The following is a 22635-nucleotide window of genomic DNA, read 5'->3' as shown; positions in this document are numbered from 1 at the left end:
CGCTGATCTGAAGTCAGTGCTGCGTTTGTGTCAGGTGGACCTATCAGGAGTTTTTCAGTCGTTATCGGGTGCTCATGAAGCAGAAGGACGTCCTGACGGACAAGAAACTCACGTGCAAGAACGTTCTGGAGAAACTGGTGCAGGTAGGCACAAAAACGTCGTGGTTTTAGTGTCGCTGTGTGTGATGGTTTGTACTGATAACTGCAAGAGAAAACCAGGACAGATCTAATTGGCTGAAGATCAAACTGAGGAATCCCACTGATTTTCTTTTATGGTTTATTCACGACTCCTGGAAAATGTCTTGTAAGATCTTGAACTCAGCCTCACTAGCACTGTTTCTTCCCTTAGTTCAGATGGTAAAGTCTAAAGCTATGTAACCTGTGAAGCTCTAGAAGGATCTAGAAGAGTCTGATACTGCAGAGACAGATGTGTGACTTAAGGACTCAGATGCATTCAGACACTCCCCCCCCCCCCCCCCCCCCCCCCCTGTGAAATTTTTCCACTTTTGAATCTCCCCAGGACCCAGACAAGTACCAGTTTGGCAAAACCAAGATCTTCTTCAGAGCCGGCCAGGTGGCCTACCTGGAGAAACTGCGAGCCGACAAGCTGCGTGCCGCCTGCATCCGCATCCAGAAGACGATCCGCTGCTGGCTGGCCCGCAAGAAGTACCTGCGCATGAAGAACGCCGCCATCACCATCCAGAGACACGTCCGCGGTTACCAGGCCCGCTGGTAAGGCCTTTGACATACCAGGTCTGACATAATCAAACAAAACAAACAAACAAAAACAGAGTACGGAGACATGACAACAGACAACGCGTCTCTGAAAATTCTCTGCTGATCATCCATTAGCGGTGGGCCTCCGCTCGTAGGTTTGGTATAAATGGAACATTGTTGTAGATCATGATTCGCTATGATGAACGGAAGCTGACTCGGACCAGTGATTAAATCATTCCCGTTTCCTGTCTCCAGCCTGGCTAAGTTCCTGCGCCGGACCCGGGCGGCGATCATCATTCAGAAATACCAGCGCATGTACGTGCAGAGAACGCGTTACAGGCGCATGCAGGCCGCTGCCCTGGCCATGCAGTGCATCCTGCGGGCATACATGGCCAGACAGCACTACAAAGCAGTAAGGATACGAAAGACAGCACGCACACGCGCACACACACACACACACACACACACACACACATAAACACACACGCGCACACACACACACATAAACACACACGCGCACACACACACACATAAACACACACGCGCACACACACACACATAAACACACACACATACACATAAACACACACACATAAACACACACACATAAACACACACACACACGCGCGCGCGCACACACACACAAACACACATAAACACACACACACACACATAAACACACACACACACACACACACACACACATAAACACACACACACACACATAAACACACACACACACACACACATAAACACACACACACACACATAAACACACACACACACACACACATAAACACACACACACACACATAAACACACACACACACACACACACACACACATAAACACACACACACACACACACATAAACACACACACACACACACACACACACACATACACACACACACACACACACACACACATACACACACATAAACACACTTAAATACACACACACACACACACTTGTCAATGCACCCTAAGAAACACAAGCCGCAGTCAGGTTTGTAGAAACTAGACACCCACCCATACCATTTGGCAAATACTAAGTGACAGAAACGTGTCTGTTCATGGGACTGTATTTTCTCACTCTGTCTCGTGTGTTGTTTATGAGGAGAAAAAAAATATCTGTTTATGTGGTGATGGACATTGTAAGTATTATAATGGAGAGATGCGTATAGTGAGGATCTTATTGGAGCAGTTAATTTTAGATACTTCATAAATTTCAGAACCATTGAGACCTCAGATGAATCCTCATGCCTGAGTTTAGTTCCAGAGAACAAGAAAAGCGAAGCAGCGTCCATTATGAAAGAGAGAGACAAAGAGAGGGAGAGAGACTGGTCTTTGAGGATGGTGGTAGAAACATGTTTGTGGCTTTACGCAGTGAAAGAGGTCATGTGACCACACAGCTCCTCCTGACTTAGGGACTGTCCCACAGACAGACAGAGACAGCTGTGAATTTCCCTTGGTCTGTTTCCATTGAATCTCTCCCTCTCCCTTTTTCTTTCTCTCTCTCTTTCTCTCTTTTTTTCTCTCTCTCTCTGTCTTTCTGTCTGTCTCTCTCTCTCACTGTGAATTTCCCCTGGTCTGTTTCCATTGAATCTCCCCCCCCCCCCCCCCCCCCTCTCTCTCTCTCTCTCTCTCTCTCTCTCTCTCTCTCTCTCTCTCTCTCTCTCTCTCTCTCTCTCTCTCTCTCCCTCTCTCTCTCCCTCTCTCTCTCTCTTGCCCTTTCCGTCCCTCATTCAGTTGTGAGTGACTGGTTAGTTTTGATCCTGTCATTAGGGGAAAGGGAAATGAATGAGAATGACACAGAGAAGAAAGGTCTGCATGGACCTCTCCACACATTCTCTCTCTCTCTCTTTTTTTAAAACCTGTAACGGACTCACCTTACACTCCATCCTCTGCCTCTACTTGCTTCTCCTGTGTCTGTTTCTAACCCTTCCTCTCTGTGCCTGTGTGTTTCTAACCCTTTGTCTCTTTGCCTGTGTGTTTCTAACCCTTTGTCTCTGTGTCTGTCTGTTTCTAACCCTTTGTCTCTGTGTCTGTGTGTTTCTAACCCTTCCTCTCTGTGTCTGTGTGTTTCTAACCCTTTGTCTCTTTGCCTGTGTGTTTCTAACCCTTTGTCTCTGTGTCTGTCTGTTTCTAACCCTTTGTCTCTGTGTCTGTGTGTTTCTAACCCTTCCTCTCTGTGTCTGTGTGTTTCTAACCCTTTGTCTCTGTGTCTGTGTTTCTAACCCTTTGTCTCTGTGTCTGTGTTTCTAACCCTTTGTCTCTGTGCCTGTGTGTTTCTAACCCTTTGTCTCTGTGCCTGTGTGTTTCTAACCCTTTGTCTCTGTGCCTGTGTGTTTCTAACCCTTTGTCTCTGTGTCTGTGTGTTTCTAACCCTTTGTCTCTGTGCCTGTGTGTTTCTAACCCTTTGTCTCTGTGTCTGTGTGTTTCTAACCCTTTGTGTTTCTAACCCTTCCTCTCTGTGTCTGTGTGTTTCTAACCCTTTGTCTCTGTGCCTGTGTTTCTAACCCTTTGTCTCTGTGTCTGTGTGTTTTAACCCTTTGTCTCTGTGCCTGTGTGTTTCTAACCCTTTGTCTCTGTGTCTGTGTTTCTAACCCTTTGTCTCTGTGCCTGTGTGTTTCTAACCCTTTGTCTCTGTGTCTGTGTGTTTCTAACCCTTCCTCTCTGTGCCTGTGTGTTTCTAACCCTTTGTCTCTGTGTCTGTGTGTTTCTAACCCTTTGTCTCTGTGTCTGTGTGTTTCTAACCCTTTGTGTTTCTAACCCTTCCTCTCTGTGTCTGTGTGTTTCTAACCCTTTGTCTCTGTGCCTGTGTTTCTAACCCTTTGTCTCTGTGTCTGTGTGTTTTAACCCTTTGTCTCTGTGTCTGTGTGTTTTAACCCTTTGTCTCTGTGTCTGTGTTTCTAACCCTTTGTCTCTGTGCCTGTGTGTTTCTAACCCTTTGTCTCTGTGTCTGTGTTTCTAACCCTTTGTCTCTGTGTCTGTGTGTTTCTAACCCTTTGTCTCTGTGCCTGTGTGTTTCTAACCCTTTGTCTCTGTGCCTGTGTGTTTCTAACCCTTTGTCTCTGTGTCTGTGTGTTTCTAACCCTTTGTCTCTGTGCCTGTGTGTTTCTAACCCTTTGTCTCTGTGTCTGTGTGTTTCTAACCCTTTGTCTCTGTGTCTGTGTGTTTCTAACCCTTCCTCTCTGTGCCTGTCTGTTTCTAACCCTTTGTCTCTGTGTCTGTGTGTTTTAACCCTTTGTCTCTGTGTCTGTGTGTTTCTAACCCTTTGTCTCTGTGTCTGTGTTTCTAACCCTTCCTCTCTGTGTCTGTGTGTTTCTAACCCTTTGTCTCTGTGCCTGTGTTTCTAACCCTTCCTCTCTGTGTCTGTGTGTTTCTAACCCTTTGTCTCTGTGTCTGTGTGTTTCTAACCCTTTGTCTCTGTGTCTGTGTTTCTAACCCTTTGTCTCTGTGCCTGTGTGTTTCTAACCCTTTGTCTCTGTGTCTGTGTTTCTAACCCTTTGTCTCTGTGTCTGTGTGTTTCTAACCCTTTGTCTCTGTGCCTGTGTGTTTCTAACCCTTTGTCTCTGTGCCTGTGTGTTTCTAACCCTTTGTCTCTGTGCCTGTGTGCTTCTAACCCTTTGTCTCTGTGCCTGTGTGCTTCTAACCCTTCGTCTCTGTGCCTGTGTTTCCGTAGCTTCTGCGCGAGCACAAGGCGATCATCATTCAGAAGATGGTGCGCGGCTGGTTGGCGCGGCAGTGGTACAAACGCTCCCTGGCCGCCATCGTGTACCTGCAGTGCTGCGTGAGGCGCATGCGCGCCAAGCGCGAGCTGAAGAAGCTGAAGATAGAGGCGCGCTCGGTGGAGCACTTCAAAAAACTCAACATCGGCATGGAGAACAAGATCATGCAGCTGCAGAGAAGGATCGACGAACAGGTAGAGCTCTCCTGGCCTCTTTAGTTAACCAACCACGTAACTGATCAAGGGTCATGTGTTCGTTATGAAGGCTTGTATGTAGTGTGCAAAAAGTGGTTACAATGTGATTGTGAGGGAGAGAAATCCCCTCTGGAAGTGATGGTGATCTTCTCATGCAGAGAGTGACGTCAGTGTTTCTGAACGTTGCTCCGCTCCGCGACCTTCAACCAGGAGCTATAACCATAAACCTGGTGCATCCAGTGGCCCCCACCCCCCAAATTATCAGTGCCCGTCAGCACGAGGGCAGTAAATTACCTCAGCAAACAAGACTCAGTCTCCCTTCGCTGCTGCAGTGGAAGGCTCTGTGTTACTGTCTGTGTGTGGGCGTGGGTGTGTGTGTGTGTGTGTGGGTGTGTGTGTGTGTGTGAGAAAACAAAGGCTCTGCCGTACGCCTCATGAGGGCTGTGGACGTTAAGCACGTGTCCTGAGGGTGCTGACCTGACGTTCTGTGTTCCGTGTGTTCTCTGTTCTTCTGCAGAACAAGGAGAACCGGGTGCTGAGCGAGAAACTGAGCGGGCTGGAGAGCACGTACACCGTGGAGAGCGAGCGTCTGCGCAGCGAAGTGTCGCGTCTGCGTGGAACAGAGGAGGAGGCCAGAAACAACGCCAACCGCATCACCTCTCTTCAGGAGGAGCTGGCCCGTCTGCGCACGGAGCTGCAGACCACACGGAACGAAAAGAAAGCCATCGAAGACTGGGCTGAGACCTACCGCGATGAGATGGAACAGGTGGATGTGTGTGTGTCTGTCTGTCTGTCTGTCTGCGTGCACACCCTTGTGCGAGCAGGTGCGTGTGTGTATGCCACTTGTCTGTGTGTACTCACATGTTTGTATGTATGTGCGCAAGTGCGTTTAAGTGTGTGTGTGTGTGCGTGCACGTGTGTGTGTGTGTGTGTGTGTGTGCGTGTGGGTGTATGTACGTGTCTGATGTATGTCTGCATGTCTCTGTGTTGTGTTCATATGTTCATAACCTGAATATGCAGAGATCCTGTAGCCTCAGCTCCTGTTCCTGGCAGACATTAGCGTCAGAAGCCCACGATTAGTTAGTCCCCTCTCTCAGCCTCCCAGACCCTAAACCTGATTTCTTAAATCATAATAAGAAGGTCCAGCTATACCAGACATTCTATGTCACAATTCAGGGCCCAAGGTGGAGCAGTGGAGTGTTGATGTTTGGAGGTCACAGGGGCTGTTACACTGCGGCAGGTGAGAAGAGCCAGAGTAGATGTGTGAGTAGTAGGCTTACAGTAGAACAGAGACATTACAGACAAACTGTCCGCTGCTCTCTGAAGCCCTTTTCATGGATTCGTCAACTCAGCAAACTTGACTGCTCATTTGTGTGTGTGTGTGTGTGCGTGCGCGCGTGTGTGTGCGTGCGTGTGCTGGCTGTGTGTGTGTGTGTGTGTGTGTGTGTGTGTGTGTGACTGACAGATGGTGTCGGAGCTGAAGGAGCAGAATGGTCTGCTGAAGAGCGAGAAGGAGGATCTGAATCGGCTGATTCAGGAGCAGAGCCAGCAGATGACAGGTGTCGTCCCCCCGCACCCACCCACACACACTCACACACAGGCCCAATCCTCCCAAAACTGCCCCCCCCCCCAACCTCTGTCACTACTCCTCATCCTCATATGCTAACACCTCACTCAGGGGTCTAACAGCACATCCATTTATATCAAACTGTGTGGTACACATTTAAACCCACAGTGTTTTAAGGCAGGAAAATGTTAATACAGTGTGTTAAATGACAAATGACACACAGCTTGTGAGGTCATTTTCACATTTGTGTGTGTTTGTACACACCAAACTATGCATGTGTGGTGTTTACTGTTATAGTATGATTATGCAGCTCCTAGTAAACATTTAGCTTCTCTTACAAATTGATGTGTAAAATGGGAGAAAAAATCTGACTTTTACAGCGAATGACCACGTCTTTTCCGTGTAATAAGCACAGAGATGCTGGTTAGAGGATTTAAATATTGCATTTAGAGTCGCATAATGTATTCCCTGTGAAAAATTCCAGTTTCAGTTTGTCGTTATTAAAAATGCATTGGCTGTTTCTAGAGAACTGTCTGTAAATTGCCTTAGCCACTGATCTCAGATCTTTACTGTGAGCGCAGTTTGACATTGCGTGAGCGCGGTTTAACTCCGTGTGAGCGCGGTTTAACTCTGTGTTAGCGCGGCTCAACTCTGCGCTAGCACGGCTTAACACTATGCGAGGTGCGGTTTAGCGCCGCGTGAGCGCGGTTTAACTCTGCGTGAGCGCGGTTTAGCGCCGCGTGAGCGCGGTTTGACATTGCGTGAGCGCGGTTTAGCGCCGCGTGAGCGCGGTTTAACTCTGCGTGAGCGCGGTTTAACTCTGCGAGAGCGCGGTTTAACACTGTGTGTGTCTCTGTGACAGAGAAAATGGCCAAGGCTCTGCAGCAAGAAACACAGCAGCTGGAGAACGAGCTGAACGAGGAGAGATCTCGCTACCAGAACCTCCTGACAGAGCACCTTCGCCTGGAGGAACGCTACGACGACCTCAAAGAGGAGATGACCCTCAATGTGGTGAGAGAGAGAGAGAGAGAGAGCGAGAGAGCGAGCTTCACATTCACGCTACATACTACACCATCTCCCCTCGGGGATAGTTCCTCTCAGAGTTCTGGAACTAAAGTGTGATCTCTGCTCCACAGAACATTCCCAAGCCAGGCCACAGGCGCACAGACTCCACCCACAGCAGCAACGAATCGGAAAGCACCTACACCTCCGAGTTGGTGGAGTCCGAAGAAAGCTCCCGAGGAGGGGAGGTGAGAGTACAGAGAGAGAATTATGACGATGTCTTGTCCTCCGAGCACGGCACGGTCTATGGTAGAACCAAGACGGAGAGCTTTTTTTTTTTTTTTCTTTTTTTTTTTTAAAACGTACTTCACCACTTGGAGTATGTTTTATGAGCGTCGGGCGAGTACAGAAATAGTGTATAATGATTTATGAGATCATTTGCAAACTGATGTTGTTGTGTTGTGATGTCATTCTTTTGTTTTGTTTTTTTTTTCCTCCTCTGTCCCTCCCAGGCTGCTCTGGACATGTCTCTGTTCCTGAAGCTACAGAAGAGAGTGATGGAACTGGAACAAGAAAAACAGTCGCTGCAGAACGAGTTGGACAAAAGAGAGGAGCAGTTTCAGCGGGCTAGAGCCAGGGTACAGTACAGACTGACCTGTCCTTTATGACTAAACCCACACCACAGCTAATCCAGGGTACAGTACAGACTGACCTGTCCTTTATGACTAAGCCCACACCACAGCTAATCCAGGGTACAGTACAGACTGACCTGTCCTTTATGACTAAACCCACACCACAGCTAGAGCCAGGGTACAGTATAGACTGACCTGTCCCCCATGACTAAACCCACACCACAGCTAGAGCCAGGGTACAGTATAGACTGACCTGTCCTTTATGACTAAACCCACACCACAGCTAGAGCCAGGGTACAGTACAGACTGACCTGTCCTTTATGACTAAACCCACACCACAGCTAGAGCCAGGGTACAGTATAGACTGACCTGTCCTTTATGACTAAACCCACACCACAGCTAATCCAGGGTACAGTATAGACTGACCTGTCCCCTATGACTAAACCCACACCACAGCTAGAGCCAGGGTACAGTATAGACTGACCTGTCCTTTATGACTAAACCCACACCACAGCTAGAGCCAGGGTACAGTATAGACTGACCTGTCCTTTATGACTAAACCCACACCACAGCTAGAGCCAGGGTACAGTATAGACTGACCTGTCCTTTATGACTAAACCCACACCACAGCTAGAGCCAGGGTACAGTATAGACTGACCTGTCCTTTATGACTAAACCCACACCACAGCTAATCCAGGGTACAGTATAGACTGACCTGTCCCCTATGACTAAACCCACACCACAGCTAGAGCCAGGGTACAGTATAGACTGACCTGTCCTTTATGACTAAACCCACACCACAGCTAGAGCCAGGGTACAGTACAGACTGACCTGTCCTTTATGACTAAACCCACACCACAGCTAATCCAGGGTACAGTATAGACTGACCTGTCCCCCATGACTAAACCCACACCACAGCTAGAGCCAGGGTACAGTACAGACTGACCTGTCCTCTATGACTAAACCCTCACCAGAGCTAATCCAGGGTACAGTACAGACTGACTTGTCTTCTGTGACTAAACCCACACCACAGCTAATCCAGGGTACAGTACAGACTGACCTGTCCTTTATGACTAAACCCACACCACAGCTAATCCAGGGTACAGTACAGACTGACTTGTCTTCTGTGACTAAACCCACACCACAGCTAATCCAGGGTACAGTATAGACTGACCCGTCCTCTATGACTAAACCCTCACCACAGCTAATCCAGGGTACAGTACAGACTGACCCGTCCTTTATGACTAAACCCTCACCAAAGCTAATCCAGGGTACAGTACAGACTGACCTGTCCTTTATGACTAAACCCTCACCAAAGCTAATCCGGGATGTAAAATACTATTCTTTTCCTCCTAAGTACCAGTTTATTTATTTTATATCAAGGATAAACTTCTCAGAGTCACAGAGAGAATAACAGTGCCTTCAGTTGTGTAATTATAAATAGTATGTGCTTGTCATCTTTTTCTTCTGAAAACAATTCCTGTTCCGTCTTAATCTCAAACCTGTGTTTTGTGTTTCCGTTTCCTCTGGTCGTAAGGACGATGAGGAGCATAAGAAGGCACGCAGTGCAGAGCTGGAGTACGAGTCTCTTAAGGTACGAAGGTCTGGGCTGTCTGCCCACAGACTGGTCCCTCATTAACCCCCTGGCATTTCTCCCACGCCAGTCAGTCTGCTCTTGTTCCACATCCCCACCTCAGACTGTCTCAGTGTAACCGAAGGACTTGAGACTGTTTCCCTGTGGGCTCTGAAGTGGTTTTTCACCACAATATCCACCGTTCTTCTGTTTCACTGAGGCCTGGGTGCGCGCCCGCATCTCACGTACAGGAAAAGCTTTTCAAAGGCTGCAGGCACTCATTCATAAAGAGAGAGCTTTCTTTTAACGATCAGGTTTTCAGACAGACTTTCCATCTTACTCCACTGGCCATCTCTCTCTCTCTCTCTCTCTCTCTCTCTCTCTCTCTCTCTCTCTCTCTCTCCTTCTCTCTCTCTCTCTCTCCTTCTCTTTCTCCCCCTCTCCCTCTCTCTCCCTCTCTCTCTCTCTCTCTCTCTCTCTCTCTCTCTCTCTCTCTCTCTCTCACTCTCACTCTCTCTCACTCTCTCTCTCTCTCTCTCTCTCTCTGTCTCTCTCTCACCCCTCCCTCTATCTCTCTCTCTCTCTCTCTCTCCCTCCCTCCCTCTCTCTCATCCCCTCTCTCTCTCTCTCTCTCTCTCTCACTTTCTACTGTGCTTTGTCGTTTGTAGCGCCAGGAGCTGGAGTCGGAGAACAAGAAGCTGAAACACAATCTGAACGAGATCCGGCAGTCCCTGAGCGGGAATGCCGGTGCCGGCTCGGCCGCCCCGGGCTCTCCGTCTTACAAGGTGCTCCTGGACCAGCTCAACTCCTCCAACGAGGAGCTGGAAGTCCGCAAGGAGGAGGTGCTGATCCTGCGCTCCCAGCTGGTTAGCCAGAAGGAGGCCATGCAACACAAGGTAAGAGGACGGGCTCCGTCAGACGCGCCATCACTCAGCACCGCGCTGTCATGTGACTGACCCCTTCAGACCGACTGTCCTTAAGCCCCACCCACCTCCTCGTGACATCACAAAAGCCCGAGTCACAAAACACAGCACAAACTCTCTCTCCTGCATTCTGATCAGCTCTGTGCACTTCTCACTCCGTGGATTTGCGATTCGATTCCTCTGGTGAAACACCATCTTACAGGTCTAGATCTAGAACTTTACCAGTCTTAATTTAACTCTCTTAAGAGTGTTTTTCGTTATAGGTCAGATGAACTCTTCCGCAGGGTCGTATATAATGAATATTTACTGCAGGGTAAAGTATTTCATAAAGCAGGATTTCAAGCAGAAGTTGTTCAGTGGGAAAATGGATTAGGATCACTGCTATTGGAGTGTCTTGACTTTCATTTGTCTTTGTCAGCTGACTGGATAACTTACCCAAACATACATATGCATGGAGTAACAAAAAGATTGTTCTGTAATGGTCATTGTCCCATGTCTCTCACTAATGTCTTTTTTTTTAAACTTGTCTCTGTCCCCTTCTTTCCTTTTTCACAATGCCTTCACGTGAAGGATGAAAAGGTACAGCCTGTTTTCTCAACCCTCCACCCCACCCCCCCACCCCCCACACTGCCTGCTCTGGACTGTAACCACGGCCACATGCTCCTCTGTTTTTATCGCGACACTCACGTCTGCCGTGTGTTTGTGTATGTGATAAACATGTATGTCCATGAGGGAATTAGAGTGAAGTGCTTAGATTAGCTCCTCCATTATCACAAAGAAGCACTCAGAGTAAACAGACAGATGCATCATTTGCTGCCTGCTGCCAGGGCAGTGTTTTAAAGGTCACGAATCATGATGGTTTTCACATGGAGCCTGGTTGAATTGACCGCGCTGATCGCGGTCTCTCTCTCTTTCTCTCTATCTCTGTGTCTCTGAGCAGGAGACCATGACCGAGCCAATGCACTATGTGGAGGATGTTCAGAAGATGAAGGATGCTGGGGAGATTACCCAGGCTTACATGGGCCTCAAAGACACCAACAGGTACCTCCAGCAGTGGGCATCTCTCTCTCTCTCTCTCTGTCTATATCTCTCTCTTTCACACTCTGTCTATCTCTCTCCAGGCTTACATGGGCCTCAAAGATGCCAACAGGTACCTCCAGCAGTGGGCATCTCTCTCTCTCTCTCTCTCTCTCTCTCTCTCTCTCTCTCTCTCTCTCTCTGTCTATATCTCTCTCTCTCTCTATCTCGTTCTAACTCCCTCACTCAGTCGCTCACTCGCACACTCACTCAATCAGGCCTTGACTGAACAAGCTGATCTTCAGTCGGACAGGAAATGCACGCCTGTTTACAGAATCAGACGTGCAGAACTCTCAGTTTGATTATGTTAACTGTTTTTACTCCAAAATTTTCTCGTACTGAGTGAATGTGAAGCAGATGTTTTCTCATAGCTGTGTCGTTAGCTAGGCCTGAGAGAGCTTGTCATTATGAGAAGGCAGTCAGTGAGTGAGTGAGTCCAAACTGGAGGTACTGACAGAGTAAAAGAATCAAGCAGAAAGCTGCAGGATGTTCTAGCAGCAGACACACACACACTCACACTCATACACACCCATGGTCACACACACATACACACTCATACACCCTCATACACATCCATGGGCACACACACACACTCAACACACACACACTGTAGGAGATGTCAAGTGTGCTGCAGCTTTTCTGTTCTGTTCTGTTCTGACATAGTCGGACTCAGAAACATCTGTCGTGTTGAAGTCTTTGATCTAGCTCATTCAACCTGTGTGTCTCACTTCCCATAAATCACAGCACATAGTCATGTTCTGCCAACAGCTCCACTACATTACTGTTTTATGTGTCAAATCGCACAATTTTCTGATCGCTTTGGAGAAGAACTGAAATCTCCTAGTGGAGGTTCAGCGTGAAACTGAACGCCTTTCTCTGCCCCGCCCAGATCGCCCAGGTTTTTACGCAGGCCGCTCGAAGTGAACGAGCTGGTGAATAGACTGAGGTAACTTCTGATTGGCCAGGCGTCGTCTGAGGGGGCGGAGTGCATGACTGCACAGTTCCTTTTTTTTTGTTTTGTTTTGTTTTTTTTTTGCACGGCAGTGAACCAACAGTGTTTCTGTCCTGCACTGATAGGCCTAACCCAGGAGTCCATAGCCAGCCTAGAGCTCTCGCTGAGAGAAACGCCCACTAACAAGCATGGAGAATGTTCCATTTGAAACAACAGCTCTGGCAACCAAAGAATGGCTTCTCTCCTTCAGTTCAGACTAACCTTCAGACAGTATCATTCGAGGTTAGATAACACTGATCGTGATTATAATTAATCTTGTTTTACAGAGCTCTCTCTGTTGTTGGAGAGAGAGAAAAAAAATAACAGAACAGAGGATGACTTTGTAATGTATAAGTATTACTAATAACATGCATGTTTTAGAGGAGTTTTCGTGGAGTAGAGGTTGGTGTTGTGATGGTAAGGGAGCTGGTTTGGAGGTTTGTGGATTGTCTGCATAGGTTCCTGACCCTTTGTTAAACCATGTGTAGTGACCGGTTAGTCTCTTTGCTGTGTGCTGTGAAGTAGCAGGACTGCAGTTAGGGGAAGTTTGGGGAATGTGGTCCAATCAGCAGGAAGGGAAAAGATCTGCTGCAGAAGCTTCTAACCAGCATGACGGCATGCGATACAAGCTCTCTGCAAAACAAACAAACAAACAAACAAACATGCGCTTCAGAGACGGCCCACGCGAGAGCCCGCTAACGACGGCTTTCGGGATGTCTCGGCCCTTCGTTAGGTCATTTTGATGACTTTGTTGCTCGTGCTGTTATTGTTTTCTTTACAGATACACTGTGTTTTTTTTTGTTGTTGTTGTTTTTTTATCTGGGGGGTATTCTAGAAAGCGAGTTTCGTAAAAACTCATTTAACTCAGAGGAAGTAATAAACCTCGTAACAGATGAGCACTACGGCTTGGCTTCATTTTCATAGCAAAACGAAGCCGTAGGGCTCTTCTGTTAGGAGGTTTATTACTTCCTCTGAGTTAACTCAGAATTTATCACTAAACCTGCCTTCTGGAACACCCCCCCCCCTCCTCCCCAGTCTCTTTATTCAGCTCTGTCCATGTTTATCATAAATCAGTTAGATTTATCTCTTTGTTTCCAGACTGTTATTGATCCTTGTCCTCTCAAAGCGAGCAGACTTTGTTTTAGTCTTTCAAGCCACTCAGAACTTCTTCACATGTCTTTTATATGTCTGTTGACCTCACCCCTTCATCCACACCCCACCCCTCCCCCCTCACTCACCCCCATCTCTCTTCTGTGTTGCCTTTTTTTTGTTTCTCCCTTTTTTGTGTTTTTCTGTTTTGCCTGTCAGATCCCCCATCCCAGACCTCCATAAACTGAATGAGGATGGAGAACTATGGCTGGTGTATGAGGGCTTAAAGGAGACCAACAGGTTATCTGTGTTTCAGAGGAGTGTGTGTGTGTGTGTGTGTGTGTGTGTGTGTGTGTGTGTGTGTGTGTGCATGTGTACATGAAAAACAAAGAATGTATGGGTTCTACCCTCTTCTCTCTCTCTCCATCCATCCTCCTTTTGACCTCTCTACTTCAACTTTCAGTTTTCAGATGCTTTTCACTAACCTCAGTTACTCATTTTTACAGAGACGTGTGTAGTGATAGTGGTGATTTTTTTTTTAATTATTTAAAGTGTGCACATTAACAAATTGCAGTGTTTTACTGCCTAATTAATAAACCCGTATGTTTTCACGTACTACCTGTACTCACTCTCTCGCCTGCCGGTAGGCTGATTCACATGTTAATGGTTTTAGCTCATCGCTAGTCGTAGCGGTGTATGTAAATTGCGTTGTCTTACCAAAGGTAGATAGATAAAGGTTTCACACGGAATGTACAAACTTAAGTGTTTTAAATGAACGTAGCAGACGACTCACTCTGCCTGTGTATTGACTCAGACTGATAAACCCACACGATATTTGAAAAGTAAATCGTGACGTTTCGTGAAGCGAGTAAAGCAAAACATTCGAGAAAGAGAAATAGTCTACACAAAAATATAGCCTCCTAGATGTCACTCAAATTCAATATTTTTCCCCTTTTTTGTCCTTATATTTTGGTGAAAAAACAGTTTCAGCACTCAAGACATTCCTCATTCTGTTAACAGTGCGGTATGATAAACACCCTCTTAAAATGAACAAGCGCCAACTTGACTGACAACAAGTCAGCCAATCAGGTGCTGCGCAGAAACTTCCTCCAGTACTGAACTTCTGAGTAATGGACTCAGTCATTGAGTTTTGGACTATTTCTCTTTCACCGTCAGTACCGCTCTAGCAGCAACGTTTAGGCAAAGCAAACACGTTGGCATTTCTTTAGTTTGATTTGAAGTCCGGCTGCATGCTCTGTGCCCATTGGCTGGCTGACACGCTGACATGTGTGAGCTGTGCGGCAACGGAGAAGCTGATTGGAGCAGAGCTAAGGCTGAAGGGGTGTGAGGCATGTTCCCCAGCCTATGCTTCAGTTCTGGCAGCTACACGACATGCTGATGTGACATTTACTGCAGGTCTCTTCAGTCTCCAATCGCTGACTGTCTCCCCTCTTCTCTTCCGGTCTTTCGTTTCCTAACTCTCTCTCTCTCGCTCGCTCTCCGTTTTTCAGACTGTTGGAGTCCCAGCTGCAGGCGCAGAAGCGGAGTCACGACAACGAGGTGGAGGTGCTGCGTGGGGAGCTGCAGAGCATGAAGGAGGAGAACAACCGACAGCAGCAGCTCCTGGCCCAGAACCTCCAGCTGCCCCCGGAGGCGCGCATCGAAGCCAGCCTCCAGCACGAGATCACACGCCTGACCAACGAGAACCTGGTGGGTGTCCATGCATCCACATGCGCGCATACACACACACACACACACACACACACACACACACACATATGCATACATGCACGCACACACACACACACACACACTCTCTCTCTCACACACACCATCACACGCCCACACACTCACAATCAAACTCTACACAAACCTCCTGCTCTGTGCAGCCCACTGTTTATATAGACGTGGGCTGAAACCATTGTAATAACATTCCATGGAAGCTTTAGAAATAACAGTGTCTTGGTTGGCTAGGTGAAGATTTGGATTGAATGTCCATCATACTGGGAGTGTATGCTGTAGAACAGTGTCCTTTTTCGGCCAAAAAGGCAACAGTTAGGAACAAACTTAAAAGACTGAGTCAAATTTTATGACAGCTTATGTATGCTCACACTCAGTGACCAGAAAGAACCTGCATCTGTGTGTTTGTGTGTTCTGAAGAGCTTAGAGACATAGAGCTGTGTGTTAGGGTCAGAGCTGTGTGTCAGGGTCAGAGCTGTGTGTTAGGGTCTTCCCTCTTTCAGAGGTATTCATTTCTCTGGCTCTCACCTCACAGGAAAGTCTTCAAACTGACGACCCAAAGAAATTTCGAATCTGCCGACTCAACGTTTTACGGCGGATGATTGTATGTAGTGGTGTGTGTGTGTGTGTGTGTGTGTGTGTGTGTGTGTGTGTGTGTGTGTGTGAGAGAGAGAGTGTGTGCGTGAGAGAGAGAGTGTGTGTGTGTGAGAGAGTGTGTGCGTGAGAGAGAGAGTGTGTGTGTGTGAGAGAGTGTGTGTGTGTGTGTGTGTGTGTGTGTGTGTGCGTGAGAGAGAGAGTGTGTGTGTGTGTGTGTGTGTGTGTGTGTGTGTTTTGCACGTGTGTGAGCACTAACTGTGTGGCACAGCCTTGTGCAGGATTCTTCGAGTTGTGACTCTAACTCTGTACGCAGTGTGTCCTAACTCACGGAGGCCAAATTTGTTGTGCACTCTTTCTTTCTCTAATCACTGACACTGGGTGATGGAAGCACAGTTTGAACGGGTGCATTTTCACCCTTATCCTGAGCCCCTGCCTTATAACTAATAATGACTACAAGTATTTTGTCACAAAACAACAGTTTCTGTCATTCTCAACAAAGGCACTTTAAACACCTCATGCCTAGTAACTGACTTGGGAAGTTAAGGAACAATGTCATGTCATTTCATATGACGTTGTTCCAAGTACTGTTTAATATGGAATACTACACAATATAGAAGCTTATAGAATTTAATATCTCATCAAACCTATCAAGGTGCCCCCCCCCCCCTCCCCCGCCCAGCCCCTATAGAATAATGTGGAAAACCTATGTTTGTGATTTGGTGAAAAACTTGGATGACCAGAGGCTTTGTTTCCATCCGCCCAGCTAAGAGAGAGCTTAAATTTGCTCCCCCTGTCTTAGACTCAATCAGAAGATTTTTTTTAACCTGCTTCAACGCCAATGACAGATCCTGATGCACTAAAAACATGTTCACTGCCCCTGATACCCCCCCCCCCCAGAGTCTCAGACGCTCATGTTACGCCCTGGTCTTTGTCTAATTCTCGATCTCGGTCCACCTCTCTCCGCAGGATCTCATGGAGCAGCTGGAGAAACAGGACCGAACTGTCCGCAAACTCAAGAAACAGCTCAAGGTTTTTGCCAAGAAGATCGGCGAACTGGAAGGTAAACGGACGTGAAGGCGTCCGACTGTGGTCGACTGGCGTTGCTTTTGCAGCCGTCTGTTTGTTTGTTTGTTTGTTTGTTTGGGGACGCCAGGTGAAACTCTTTGTCCCTGTGTGCCGTGCAGGAGGGCAGGTGGAGAACATCTCTCCGGGTCAGATGGTGGATGAGTCCATACGGCCGGTGAACATCCCACGGCGGGAGAAAGACTTCCAGGGAATGCTGGAGTACAAGAAGGAGGACGAGCTGAAGCTGGTCAAGAACCTCATCCTGGGTGAGAGCATGGGATCCTGGGTGGCAGACATGCTTAGCATTACCACGTAAAAACAATAAAGGGAGTTTGAGACCTGTGTGTGTGGTGTTTTTGTTGTTTGGGGCAGGTTTTTAAAGGAATGAGATTGAGTCAAATGGTAAAGATGGAAGACAAAGTAAAGTATTCACCCGTGCATAAAAATGTAATGGTTGTTCTTTTCTCATTTTCTGTTTTGTGTGTGTGTATGTGTGTGTGTGTGTGTAACGCCACAGAGCTGAAGCCCAGAGGTGTTGCAGTAAACTTCATCCCTGGTCTGCCTGCCTACATCCTCTTCATGTGTCTGCGTCACGCCGACTACGTCAACGACGATCAGAAAGTGCGTTCGCTGCTCACCTCCACCATCAACAGCATCAAGAAGATCCTCAAGGTAGGAAAACCACCCGCAGCGTGGATAACACAGTGTTTTACACACGTCATGTGACCGGGAGACATGCTTTTAGCCATGTTCTCAGCAGCGAATCAAAAACGTTTGTTTGTTTGTTTTGACAGAAAAGAGGGGATGACTTTGAGACCGTGTCGTTCTGGCTCTCAAACACTTGCCGTTTTCTGCACTGTCTGAAGCAGTACAGTGGAGATGAGGTGAGACGTCAGCCACGCCCATCTCTCCTGCTCCCCACCACCAGGCCACGCCCAACTTAGACCTAGACTGCTTTTATTGTCATTTCCACATATGCATGACTCATACATACAGGGGAACGAGACTGCATTACGCAAAGACCACAGTGCCACATAAAAACAAATAACAAATAAATACTACATAAAAGAAATAAATAACGCACAATAAATACTGAGGACAACTAAAAAAAAAAAAAAAAAGAAGCATTGAGTAATAAATATGACAACAGAAAGTACTGAGTAAAGAGTAAAACTTCTACAACATACAGTATTTAAAAAAAAAAACAAAACTACATATTACTAACTAGATATAACAAGTACACCTGACACGGACAGTGAAGCGTCTGACTCACACACTTTCATATATCAGCGTGAAACCAGCCCTGTGTTGTGTTTGTGTGGTTTTATTTTTTTATTGCCTGCCACACATGAACATAAATAAATCTCTTCCCTGTTTATGTTTTGTGTGCGATTTTTCTTAGCAATTCATGAAGTTCAACTCGACCAAGCAGAATGAGCACTGCCTGTCCAACTTTGACCTGGCCGAGTACAGGCAGGTCCTCAGTGATCTAGCCATTCAGATCTATCAGCAGCTCATTAAATGCATGGAGAACATCCTACAGCCCATGATCGGTAAGACGCCTCTCTCTCTCTCTCTCTCTCTCTCTCTCTCTCTCTGTCAGCCTCTCTCTCTCTCTCTCTCTCTCTCACCCTCTCTCTCTGTCAGCCTCTCTCTCTCTCTCTCTCTCTCTCTCTCTCTGCCTGCCTTTCTCTCCCTCCTGTTGGTCAAAGTGAATGTCTCTCTCTGTCTGTAGATGTAATTCCTTTGTTTATGTAACGGGATCACATCAGCAGACTGCTCTGGGTTTTTTGGGGGGTTTTTTCCCTGCTCTTCCCTGCTTTCAATCTCTGTCTGTCTGTCTGTCTGTCTGTCTATCTACCCATCTATTCTAAGAAAGAAAGAATCAGTGAAAGAAAGAAGTAGTTAGTGTATGTGTGTGTGTAAAAGAGAGAGAATGAGGGGGAGAGAGAGAGATTTGTGTGTATAGACACAAACATAAACATACACACACTGTAAAAGTCTGATCAGATGTAACTGGTGTGTGTTTACTGGTGTGTAATGGTCTGATCCTGAGGTAACTGGTGTGTGTTTACTGGTGTGTAATGGTCTGATCCTGATGTGACTGGTGTGTGTTTACTGGTGTGTAATGGTCTGATCCTGATGTGACTGGTGTGTGTTTACTGGTGTGTAATGGTCTGATGCTGATGTCACTGGTGTGTGTTTACTGGTGTGTAATGGTCTGATGCTGATGTCACTGGTGTGTGTTTACTGGTGTGTAATGGTCTGATGCTGATGTAACTGGTGTGTGTTTACTGGTGTGTCGTGCAGTCTCGGGGATGCTGGAGCATGAGACCATTCAGGGTGTGTCTGGACTGAAGCCCACGGGCCTGAGGAAGAGGACGTCCAGTATCGCGGACGAAGGCACCTACACGCTGGACTCCATCCTGCGTCAGCTCAACTCCTTCCACTCCATCATGTGTCAGCACGGCACCGACCCTGAGCTCATCAAACAGGTCGTCAAGCAGCAGTTCTACATCATCGGCGCTGTCACCCTCAACAACCTACTGCTCCGCAAGGACATGTGCTCCTGGAGCAAAGGCATGCAGATCAGGTACTGCATCAGTTACACACTGCACGTACACTGTCAGGCACTGCATCCGTTACACACTACACATGCAGATCAGGTACTGCATCAGTTACACACTGCACGTACACTGTCAGGCACTGCATCCGTTACACACTACACATGCAGATCAGGTACTGCATCAGTTACACACTGCACGTACACTGTCAGGCACTGCATCAGTTACACACTACACATGCAGATCAGGCACTGCATCCGTTACACACTACACATGCAGATCAGGCACTGCATCAGTTACACACTACACATGCAGATCAGGTACTGCATCAGTTACACACTGCACGTACACTGTCAGGTACTGCATCAGTTACACACTGCACGTACACTGTCAGGCACTGCATCAGACACACTACACATGCAGATCAGGTACTGCATCAGACACACTACACATGCACTGTCAGATACTGCATCAGACACACTACATATACACTGTCAGGTACTGCATCAGACACACTACACATGCACTGTCAGATACTGCATCAGACACACTACATATACACTGTCAGATACTGCATCAGTTACACACTACACATGCACTGTCAGGCACTGCGTCAGTTACACTACATATACACTGTCAGATACTGCATCAGACACACTACATATACACTGTCAGATACTGCATCAGACACACTACACATGCACTGTCAGATACTGCATCAGACTCACTACATATACACTGTCAGATACTGCATCAGACTCACTACATATACACTGTCAGATACTGCATCAGTTACACACTACACATACACTGTCAGATACTGCATCAGACATAAACACATACACTGTCAGGTACTGCATCAGTTACACACTACACATACACTGTCAGATACTGCATCAGACATAAACACATACACTGTCAGATACTGCGTCAGACACACTACACATGCACTGTCAGGCGCTGCGTCAGACACACTGCACATACACTGTCAGGCGCTGCGTCAGACACACTGCACATACACTGTCAGGCACTGCGTCAGACTCACTACATATACACTGTCAGGCACTGCGTCAGACTCACTACATATACACTGTCAGGCACTGCGTCAGACTCACTACATATACACTGTCAGGCACTGCGTCAGACTCACTACATATACACTGTCAGGCACTGCGTCAGACTCACTACATATACACTGTCAGGCACTGCGTCAGACTCACTACATATACACTGTCAGGCACTGCGTCAGACTCACTACATATACACTGTCAGGCACTGCGTCAGACACACTACATATACACTGTCAGGCACTGCGTCAGACTCACTACACATGCACTGTCAGGCACTGCGTCAGACTCACTACATATACACTGTCAGGCACTGCGTCAGACTCACTACACATGCACTGTCAGGCACTGCGTCAGACTCACTACATATACACTGTCAGGCACTGCATCAGTTACACACAACACATACACTGTCGGGTATTGTCAGTTACACTACATATACCCTGTTAGGCGCTGCGTCAGTTACATTACATATACACTGCATTAACTGTGTGGTCTGGTGTTTGTCACAGGTACAACGTGAGTCAGCTGGAGGAGTGGCTGAGAGACAAGAACCTGATGAACTGTGGGGCCAAAGAGACGCTGGAGCCTCTGATCCAGGCGGCACAGCTCCTGCAGGTCAAAAAGAAAACGGACGAGGATGCTGAGGCTATCTGCTCCATGTGCAACGCTCTGAGCACAGCACAGGTAAAACAGCACAGGTCATACACAGCGTTCGCTTCTACACACATGCATTCACCTACGCACAGGTCAAACAGCACGGCACAGGTCAAACAGCACGGCACAGGTAAAACAGCACAGCACAGGTCATACACAGCGTTCGCTTCTACACACATGCATTCACCTACGCACAGGGAAAACAGCACAGCACAGGTCATACACAGCGTTCGCTTCTACACAGATGCATTCACCTACGCACAGGTCAAACAGCACGGCACAGGTCAAACAGCACGGCACAGGTCAAACAGCACGGCACAGGTCATACACAGCGTTCGCTTCTACACACGTGCATTCACCTACGCACAGGTAAAACAGCATGGGACAGGTCAAACACAGCATTCACTTCTACACAGGTGCCTTCACCTACGCACAGGTAAAGCACCACATTCAGCTCTATGTAACAGGGGTCATGTGGTCAGATGAAGGAGGACACACTGACAAGAGCATTAGATTTCTGTTTTGATTTATTCTGTGGAATAACCAGAACAGACAGATGACGAAACGTTTCCTGGATGTGTGTACGACTGCAATCTGCTCAGGTCTCCAGTGAAGGAAGTCAGTTCTTTCTTTCCCTTTGTATAAACAAACCACCAGAATATAAATGACAAAATAAAACAGACATTTAGTTGTCTATTTGTCATTTAATTAATGACTCCTGCAAAACCTGGATGCCATGGGGTTACTTTGTAATATGTACATACATCACAATACACTGCATTTTACAACTTTGCAAGTGTTTATTTCTTCACAATCATATCCAAGTTGTCAAACTTCGTGACCTGCCGGAGGTAAGGGGTAGCATCAACGTCAGTGAGAGCAGATTGTTATTCCACAGTTCGTCCAGCAGGTGTCAGTATTTGAATAACATCATTAGCAAATAAACACGCAGAACATAAATGTAACAATCACCAAAAAAGCTCTGTCTTTACTTCTCAGGACTGCGGTGCAAAAATGATCAATACTGTCTTCTCTCTCTGTCTCTCTCTCTGTCTCTCCAGATTGTGAAGGTGCTGAACCTGTACACACCGGTTAACGAGTTTGAGGAGAGGGTGTCGGTAACATTTATTCGAACCATACAGGTGAGTGGCTTAAACATTCACAGGCGCCTTTCCTCCTGCCAGCCTGTGGGGTGTTTTCCCAAACCTGCGCTCTGACCATCTGTGCCTGTGTGTGTGTGTGTGTGTGTGTGTGTGTGTGTGTGTGTGTGTGTGTGTGTGTCTTTATCCCACAGAACCGCTTACGAGACCGGATAGAGTCCCCGCAGCTCCTTATGGACACCAAGCTCATTTATCCTGTCACATTCCCGTTTAATCCCTCCTCCCTGGGCCTGGAGACCATTCAGATTCCCGGCAGTCTCAACCTGGGCTTCCTCACTCGTGTGTAG

General features: G+C 47.3%; 1 protein-coding gene across 2 annotated transcripts in view; it reads left to right on the top strand.

Moving 5' to 3' along the window:
* Nucleotides 1-22635, top strand: part of myo5aa (myosin VAa) — a 47981-nt gene extending 25346 nt beyond the window's left edge. The window contains exons 18-41 of one of the 2 annotated variants that reach the window (XM_030764869.1): nt 35-143; nt 520-731; nt 972-1128; nt 4405-4644; nt 5162-5410; nt 6110-6203; nt 7074-7222; nt 7348-7467; nt 7726-7851; nt 9383-9439; nt 10087-10314; nt 10912-10920; nt 11282-11382; nt 13718-13798; nt 15010-15208; nt 16802-16895; nt 17020-17166; nt 17418-17572; nt 17695-17784; nt 18303-18453; nt 19211-19493; nt 21044-21218; nt 22250-22330; nt 22483-22635. In XM_030764869.1, coding sequence (XP_030620729.1) covers nt 35-143; nt 520-731; nt 972-1128; nt 4405-4644; nt 5162-5410; nt 6110-6203; nt 7074-7222; nt 7348-7467; nt 7726-7851; nt 9383-9439; nt 10087-10314; nt 10912-10920; nt 11282-11382; nt 13718-13798; nt 15010-15208; nt 16802-16895; nt 17020-17166; nt 17418-17572; nt 17695-17784; nt 18303-18453; nt 19211-19493; nt 21044-21218; nt 22250-22330; nt 22483-22635 — 3460 coding nt within the window. The remainder of the gene's footprint in view (nt 1-34; nt 144-519; nt 732-971; nt 1129-4404; nt 4645-5161; nt 5411-6109; nt 6204-7073; nt 7223-7347; nt 7468-7725; nt 7852-9382; nt 9440-10086; nt 10315-10911; nt 10921-11281; nt 11383-13717; nt 13799-15009; nt 15209-16801; nt 16896-17019; nt 17167-17417; nt 17573-17694; nt 17785-18302; nt 18454-19210; nt 19494-21043; nt 21219-22249; nt 22331-22482) is intronic. The other variant, XM_030764870.1, reaches the window with a different exon arrangement.

The sequence above is a fragment of the Chanos chanos genome, chromosome 2 (assembly GCF_902362185.1).
Source record: "Chanos chanos chromosome 2, fChaCha1.1, whole genome shotgun sequence".
Taxonomy (NCBI): Eukaryota; Metazoa; Chordata; class Actinopteri; order Gonorynchiformes; family Chanidae; genus Chanos; species Chanos chanos.
The sequence above is the reverse complement of the archived record's forward strand: the minus strand, read 5'-3'. Positions and strand labels throughout refer to the sequence as shown.